Genomic DNA, 8,702 nt, shown 5'->3' on the forward strand with positions numbered 1-8,702 from the left:
GCGAAAATGTGGGAAGGCTAGGGAGCGGGGCGTATGGGAATCCCCTATATTTTTTGTGTAATGTTTATGTAATCTAAGTTTCTTTTAAAAAATAAAAAAGTATATCAGAAAAAAAAAAAAAAAATGGAGGAGTTGGAATTTGAACCTAGGCAGTTGGGTTCTAGAATCCATCACTAGATGATGCCGTCTCTCCAATGTTTTAAAGAAAAATCCACAGTTTGTAAAGAACAAATCAATTCCAATTTTAGGCTATTTTCAGTTAAGTTAAACAACTCTTCCTCAGTCACTGGGCTTTAAATCTAGACAGAAGAAAGGAAAGACAGTGGGAAGGAGATAAGATGGGGGGGAGGGAGAGAGAAGAAAGGAGGGAGAATGAAAAAGTTTATTAAAAAAATAGGAGATAATTATTAAGAAATGAAAAAAAAACAGGAGTGAAGAAAAAGGCAATAAAATGACTTGAAACCATCATTCATAACATCTGGATGATGAATGTCTTTATGCCTTTTTGAAAAGAAAACAAGAGAAACAGAGTGTCTCTATAATCCCTACTTAGGTCATGATACAGACTGTATATTTCTACATAACGCTGAATTGAGCCACCTAAATTAGGAGGAAGCAATTAACATTCCAAGTTCCTTTCCATAAAAATTGAAACTATACATTAACAGGCTCACTTAAAATCTGGTAGTTTTGTAATTTCTGTCACTATCCTTTTTAATAAAGTAAACATTAACAATTTAAATTTAAATGTCTTATCCAAAAGAATAACTCTGCAAACTGAGTTAAGACATTGAAAATTTTGGTAGATCTTAGCCAAAAATGACTAAAAGAGGAAGAGATTAATAAAGATTCGTGGTATGTGTGTAAGTTTCCAGAAGGACGTAATTCAAAGAGAAAATAGAGAAAAGAATTTACATTTCATAAAGTCTAAAAGGGAAAGTTCTCTGAACACTTCCACACTGTATTCCAAGGAAGATAAATTTAAGTCAAAACTCATCTGTATAAAACTAGAATCAAATAGTAACAATGTACCCTAGGCCTCTACTTTTGTTCTAGCTGCCCATTTAAAGGAAGAAAAAGCCTTGCAACAGGGCATCAGACTGCCCCAAGAATATGCCATTTTGAGATTCATTTTTTGAGATTTCTTTCCTCTCTATATGGCTGAGAGAATACGGAAAAGTTATATAAAACAGAGAAACGAACCCAGTAAACTTTATCAGAGGCAAAAGAAGTTTGCTTATAAGAACAGAAGCTGACATGGCAAGTAGTCAGGATAAGAACAGCCTCTTCTCTGTCAGTCAGTCTGTGTCTATTTATGTCCTCAATACCTAATACTGTGCATTTAACAAATACTTTGTTAAATAATGAGAGAATGAACAAATAAAATATTGGGAGGAAAAAGAAAACATTAAATTCTGTAGGCTATTTAGCATGTGGGAATCTTTCACAAAACATTTATTTTTTTTCCCTTGGGGAAGAGGCATGGGATGGGGTCAGGAAAGAGACAAGTTCTCAGGGATAATGCTTAAAAGGTAGAATAAAGTCAGCATGATGGTCATGATATCTGGATCAGTATTTCAGATAATTACTGGGGTAGAACATGTAACCAGGATTCCACAACCACCTAATATTTGGGGCTAGTATATTTTGTTGCCAGATTTCACTCTAAACCCAGCTGACTTTGAATTACCGTAATAGTGACACCATATAGGAAGCATGCTGAGGGAATGATGATCTCCTTCTCCCAAGAAAAACAGTGTTGGTGCCCATGAATTCCTGTTAGTTTCTATTAAGGGCAGCTATACCTGGTGTCTAGTACAGAAAGGAAAGCCACCTCAAATACGTTTTGGACACTGAGTATTATCAGTCAAGGTCCTGGCAGTAAACAAACGGAACTTAATAAACAAAGAGAACTTAATGAAGAAACCATTTTCAAAGTTATATACAGGGTTTATAGAAAGCAGCACGGGATGGTAAAATACTTCAAAGCTGGCAACATCAGACTGCATTACCTAAAGGGGCAAGTGAAGGATTACCAAAACCCAGAAATATTTGTAACTGTACTTGGCTGTCAGAGAAGGCCAGTGAATAGGAGCTGTGACCTACTCATAGAACACAGCCTTGGTAACATAAAAGAAGAGAATATAGGCCTCTTCCAGTCCTCCTGCATTAGTCCCAGGCCTAAGTCAACCAGAAACCAAAGAAGGGCTCAGTTGATAGATCCCATAGAAGTCACTTCCCAGAACATAGAACTGAGTAGAGAAGGATGGAGAGAAGAGGGACAAAGGGAGAATATCCAGCACAGTAAGTATTCTAAATGACTGCCACACAGTAAACACAAGCATATGAAAAGGTTTTGTCAGTTCCATCTAAACCTACTAAACATCATGGACTGTGTGCAAATAAGTCATAAACACAGGTACTCATTTGGGTCCCTACTGCCCTATTTCAGGTTGGGAAAAAAAAAAAAGATTACTTGAGTAATTCCAGATAACTTTCTACATCTCTGCATCTCTAAGTAAAAAGAGACAACTCCTTTATCTATAATAAATCAGATCAAACTCCCTTCTCTGTACAAAGGACACCTATTTCATACCTCCACTGCTGTACTTATCATGATATATTGTAATTGTTTCTTTGCTTCTCCCTTATTAGACTCTGAGCTTCTTTAGGGCAAAAACTGCCTTATTCACCTTTATATCCCTATTACCTAACATGGTATCTGGCACAGAACTGGCTTTCAGTCAATGGTGGCTAAAATCTGGAATGACTCTCAGTAAATAAACACTAATTTTATTTATAATATACTTTAACACATTGTACAAATACATAGCCCCTTTTGTATCAAGATGAAATACCAGTCCACTGTGATTCTCCACTGAGCAACTTTTCTTGTGTGCTCAATGTTTATGGCCTATTCCACAACCTAACATCAAAAGAGTCAGAGAAAGATGGCAAGGCTATATTCCATATTAGAAAGGAATCAAATGCACATCATCTCTTAGAATTTTCATTCGTCTTCCAAAGATTTAACAGATCCACTGAAGGAATTAATAATTTGGACATATTGAATAAAAATAGAAATTAATGTTTCACAGTAATGATAAAGATGACTTAGGATGAGAAACACACACATACCTAACACACAGAATATTTAATGATCACACCAACCTTCAATAAACATCACCCTCTGTAAAATTCTAAATAGCTGATGTAATGCGATCAGGTAATATGGCCATGCTAAAATGGATATACTGCATGATGCTGGGGTAGTCATTAACAGATCCTGGGGCATATTCACATTATAATTATGAATCACTTTCACATAGACCTGTACTTATGATGTTCTTAATCATCTTTCTGCTGTTATATCAGCTCTTAATTGTAGATTCTCCATAGCAAAGACAAAAAGAAAAAAGTTAATGCCAAGTTGATACTCCTCTTAGAGCAACCATGATTTTTGACTGTCAATCTCTTGCTTCAATAAAGACAATAAAAACCAAATTTCATGACTTTTCAAAAAACTCCACTAGAAAAGTAAGTTTTCTATGAAGACATATTATGCCTTCTAAAGCTCAGCATGAAATAGCACCTGTACTGCTTGCTGTTCTCTTTCATTGCTGCTTGCCATGAACAGTTAAATGTAATTAAATCTAATGTCATTTTATATTCTGAATTAAAATAAGTCAATACCTCACTTTCTATTTATGGAAAAGGGAAATCTGGGCTTATCCTTGACAATACACTGAATTACTTCAAAAGGAAAAATAATATGAAAATAGACAAAATATCAATATTTCAAATAGATCAAGTATCATATTCACTTTCTAAAGCATAATGCAAAAGTGTCCAAAGCCAGCTTTATCCAAAATCATCAAAGATTTAAAATCTTAAACTTAATTTTAGCTTTTTGAGAGCCATCATACATCCTGAGACTGTCGGGTCAATAGAGCACTATAATCAGTCTTCCTTCTATAAGACAATTAGGTGTCCTCAATTACAAAGTGTTAAAGTCTGCATCACGTTGAAAATAAAAGGCTACAAGAACTTATAACTTATAAAAAAAAATTGTACTTTATAAAGTTGCTCCTTTACACATGAATTTTTTTTAAAATGAGGACCTACCATATAGTTTTGTGTTTAATAACAGTAGCTTCAGCAACCTCAGGTGAGTATATTTCACCCCTCCTAGTAAGTGTTTGGCCCACAGAAAGAACATGATGTTGGTCTTAAAAATTAAGAACTCTCACCAGGAAGTTAATACACAATTCTGATAGTACCTAATATATGGCAACAACAGGATAATGTGCCATTTTACCAAATTATGGAAATTATTTCTGATTAAGGATTTTCCTTTCCCTTCACTAAGATATAAATGAAATTTAACAAGGCTCCACTGTCACCGAGCACAATTAAAATGCATTTAAACATGTAACATCTTTGCATAAGGTAAACTTTTCATTGCAAAAAGTAAATTTGAATATATTTTACATAATTATTAATACATCCTGACATGTAAGGGATTATTTGTGATTCTATACAAACAAGACTTCCAAAATTGTTTTCTCCTTTCCTAAAGTGGATTCCTAAAATTCACTGTGGAGCTACATAGGAAGTGTCTTGTTAGATAAAAACACTTCATAGATAACAAGAAGGAATTTTTTCTTTAAAAAAATAAGTATTTATTAGAATTCACCAAGATTGTAAGCATCAGGTTGGATGCAAAAGAGTAAAATGAACACTCAGGAACTATCAATCAAACTCCCAGGAATTTCCTATTATGAAGAAGTCATTAAGCACTTTCAGTTATGAAGCCAAAGTCATCAATATCCGACCCTAACAACTTGCCAGTACTACAAGCTCGATTACCTAAACATGAGTTTAAGTATCATGACTACACACGCCTCGAGCAGGTCTTGTTTGTTTTCCATGATAAATAGTTCACCACATAACTGCCTTACACAATGCATATAAAAAGGTGAAAACCACCCCTTCCAACTTCTATCCCTTATTCAAAAGATTTTAATTCTTTCTCGTGAAAAGAACGTCGTAACAAGGAACCAGAAGTCCCAAAACTGCACTCTTCCTTCAGGTAGGCAACACCAAATTTGCTGCAGTCAACTAATGTCTGAGGCTCCTTGCGAGCTGTCACAGGAGATGGAAAGCTACACCATGGCAAAGTCCGTGCCAAGGAGGAGACAGCAGGTCTAGAGCAACCTCACCCTCACCGCCCCCCCCCCAAATAAAGTCATGCTCTTCTTCACACCTATAGGCAGAAACTTGTCATCCTCACTCCCACTTGCTGACAATTTACAACCTGGCAACGCCTTTTAATTAGGAACGTCTAGCCTTTTATAGCTGAAAAATTAAACTGCTTCCCACAAGATAAACCAGACATTGACGCCTGTTACTAAGAAACCCCTGTGTATTAAAGCTGCAATTTCGCTACTGAATCTGATAAGCCAGTGACCAGGCTTCTCTAGAGTAGACAGGAGGAGCCCACCCAGTTCTGCTAGGAGTGGAACGGGAAAGAGAGGACAGCAGCAGGGACGGAGTGCAGAGGGGTGAACAGCGTCCAAGCAGGGCTGGGCTCAGCGCACCGGCGGACAACAGACAGACAGCAGCGGCCACACGGGAGCCGGGGTGCAGACTGCAAAGCGGGGTCCCCCGGCTGCGGAAGCCGCCACACGCGTCTCGCCGGGCAGACAGGGGCGCATCAGGCAAACATACACACACCCCCATGCCCGTCCTTTTCTCCTTCCAAGTCCCCTCCCAGGAGACACGCGCACTGGTGCGCACTCCACTCGGGGCTCCCGCGCACACGCCCCTCAGGCCTCGCTGGTGCGCCCAGGCGGCGGGCCGGTGGCGCGTACGTACCCAGCAACACGCAGAGCACATCGAGGGCCACGTACGGCAGCCGCGTCTTGTCAAACATGGTCACGGTAGGGGCTGCCGGGCACTGGCGGCGGACCGAGCTGCGGGCCGACGTTCGAGGCACCCGATTCGCGAGCCCGGGGCCGGGATTGGCAACGGCCCCGAGCTACGGCTCCTCCCAGTCGGGAAAAAGCAGTTGAGGTGTGGAGTGGCACCGAGCAATGGCTCCCGGGACCCCTTCTCACACAATTCCCGCAACCCTTCGATGTGGGCCGAGACGCTCACGCGCCTGCCGCTCCGTCGCCGCAGGCCCTCGTCGGTCGGGCCTGGCCTGCCCCGACTGCCCGCTGCCCGGATTCCGGCGCCCTCTCCGACAGGCGGGGCGTCCGGACTCTGCTTTAAGGATGAGGACCGGTAGGGAGGAGGAACGTGGGCTCGGGCCCCTCCCGCCCGGCAGCGCGGACCGGCCAGCGCGCGGCCTCTCCGACCGGGAGAGCGCGGCGGGGGCGGGGCGGCCGGCGTCGGGCGTCAGGGTGTGGCCGGGAAATCCCAGACCGGGACAGAAGAGCCAATCAGCGCCGCTGGCCCCGCCCCTCCCGACTATGGGGCCCGCCCCCACAGTTAGACGCGCGGCAGCCGGCGGGGAGTGCAGGCCGGCCCAGTGCGGTACTAGGAGGCGTTCTTTCGGCCCGGCTTTCTGGTGGGTCCACCGCGACCTCCTTTGCTCTGGGGCACCTGGCCTCGCCGCCGAGGAAGAAGACCTCGCCTCGCCCCGCCTCCCATCCCCCCACCCCAGAATCCCAGGGCCCCACCTGCTGCCTCTCCCCTCTGCTTACATGGGGATGGTGTAATAAAGAGGTCCGGGGTAAACAGCTAACCCTCCTGGTTCTGTCTCCCGGCAGGACCCTAGCGAAGATTTAGTAACCTCAGTTTCCTAATCTGTGAATGAGGATGTGGATAATTCCTGCTCTGTGTTCCAGTCAAGGGGAAGTGGTGAACTCCGGAAAAGATAATATGAAAGTGCTTTACAAAGGGTAAAGCCCTCTAGTTACTTTTTTCATTCATAGTTTACCCCGTTAAACAAAGACATGAAAGACATATTACAAAATGTACCTACTCAGACTAACTGCAAAGCAGCTCTGACACCAAAGGGGAGAGAACATTATACTCAGGAAGTCTGCAGGTATAGCCAGCCCATGTGATCCCTCACAACAAAATATGTATTTGAAGAAGCATGTATTTTTTTAAATGAATGTGAATATTGGATTCCACCTTTTGTTTTAATTTTTTTTAAGTTTTGAACAACTTACACTTAAGAAAAATGTGTCGTTTATTCTCTGTATTTCCTTACTTCTAGAATTACAAGGGCCAAGGTTGGCATGGCCGCAATAAATTGAAAGTACTTACATTATAATGTGATATCTAAATGTTTAGTATTCACTCAAAAACATTTATTGAGCACCTACTGTGTGCTAGGCAGGGCCTTGGCAAAATATTTTGTTGACTACTTTTGAAATAAACATTTTTTAAAACCTTGATTAATGGATTTGTTCTTTGTTTATTCCCTCAGTTATTCCTTCAACATTATTGAGGATCCATTATATTTCAGAACTTATCACAGCTGTGGAGAGACTAAGATGAGTAAGGGAAGGCCTCTATCCTCAAAGAGCCTGCTGCCCAGTTATAGAAAAACTCAGTAGGTGCCCAAAGCAGAGGGGAAGTTTTCCCTGAGAGATCTACAAAGGCTGCAGAGAGAGCTGATGCTTACATTGTTTTTTTTCTGCCCTCTCCCATTCCAATGGACTTTTTCTTTTGTGAGACGGAAGTAAAGAAAATAGTTGACATATTAACCAGGATTGTTAATATGTTATAGTTTTTGCCCTTTGGACCAATCATAGGTAATTGCTTTAAAAATAGGTTAATAAGAGAACCAACAAGATAGTGGCAGAGTAAATAGCTCCATGAATTATCTCGTGCTACAGGGCAGTGAGATATCTAAAGCCATCTAAAGCATCAGTCTGGGGGCTCCAGGAGACCAGAAGAGCATCCTGCAACAACCTTGAAAGAATGGAAGGAGGAGACTCCCCATCTGCAGAGAAAGTTCGTGAGTAGAGTGGTCCACGCCCCGGAGGTGGGAGATCCTCCGATGGCCGCACAAGCCGCCTCAGGAGCTATTCCATGGCTGGAATTGGAAGCTCCATTTCCCAAAAGCAAGCCAGGAAGAGATGGTTAGGCATTAAACTCCTCGGCTGGCTAAAGTATACTCATAACAACAGCTAAAGTTTGAACCTGTCCAAGACCAAAAGAGGCCAGTAGCTGCCATTTTAACTCTGCCCCCCACCCCCCCACCCCCGGCATGAGGGGAAGTGGGGCAGACTGAAAATCCCAGTGCTAGTAGGGACTGGCTTCTTTCCATCCAGATCAGATTGCAGCTCTAGCGTAAGCCCCAGCCCCACCTCCAGCAGGGAGGAAGCTGGGAGGATCTGTTCTAGCCTCTCCAGGAAACTTCAGGCCATGCCGTGGAGGCCACTGATCATCCTATTCTGGTGTCTCAAGCCTCCTCAGGAGCTATTCTGTGGCTGGACTTGGAAGCTACATTTTCAAAAACGGGAGGAAGAGCCATCCACCAGCTACAGCTACTGATTAGTAAAATCAGCTGGCTAAAGTATAACCTTATGAACAAATGAAGGGAAGCAGACTTGGCCCAGTGGTTAGGGCGTCCATCTACCACATGGTAGGTCTGCGGTTCAAACCCTGGGCCTCCTTGACCCATATGGAGCTGGCCCACGCGCAGTGCTGATGCGTGCAAGGAGTGTCCTGCCATGCAG

At 42.5% G+C, this 8,702-nt stretch overlaps 1 protein-coding gene across 2 annotated transcripts in view; it reads right to left on the reverse strand.

The window, feature by feature from the left end:
* PLPP1 (phospholipid phosphatase 1) overlaps positions 1 to 6,269 on the reverse strand; it is a 126,124-nt gene extending 119,855 nt beyond the window's left edge. The window contains exon 1 of one of the 2 annotated variants that reach the window (XM_058309092.2): positions 5,878 to 6,269. In XM_058309092.2, coding sequence (XP_058165075.1) covers positions 5,878 to 5,935 — 58 coding nt within the window. In that variant the 5' untranslated portion in view covers positions 5,936 to 6,269. The remainder of the gene's footprint in view (positions 1 to 5,877) is intronic. The other variant, XM_058309090.2, reaches the window with a different exon arrangement.
* Between the last annotated feature and the right edge of the window lie 2,433 nt (positions 6,270 to 8,702).

The sequence above is a fragment of the Dasypus novemcinctus genome, chromosome 2 (assembly GCF_030445035.2).
Source record: "Dasypus novemcinctus isolate mDasNov1 chromosome 2, mDasNov1.1.hap2, whole genome shotgun sequence".
NCBI lineage: Eukaryota > Metazoa > Chordata > Mammalia > Cingulata > Dasypodidae > Dasypus > Dasypus novemcinctus.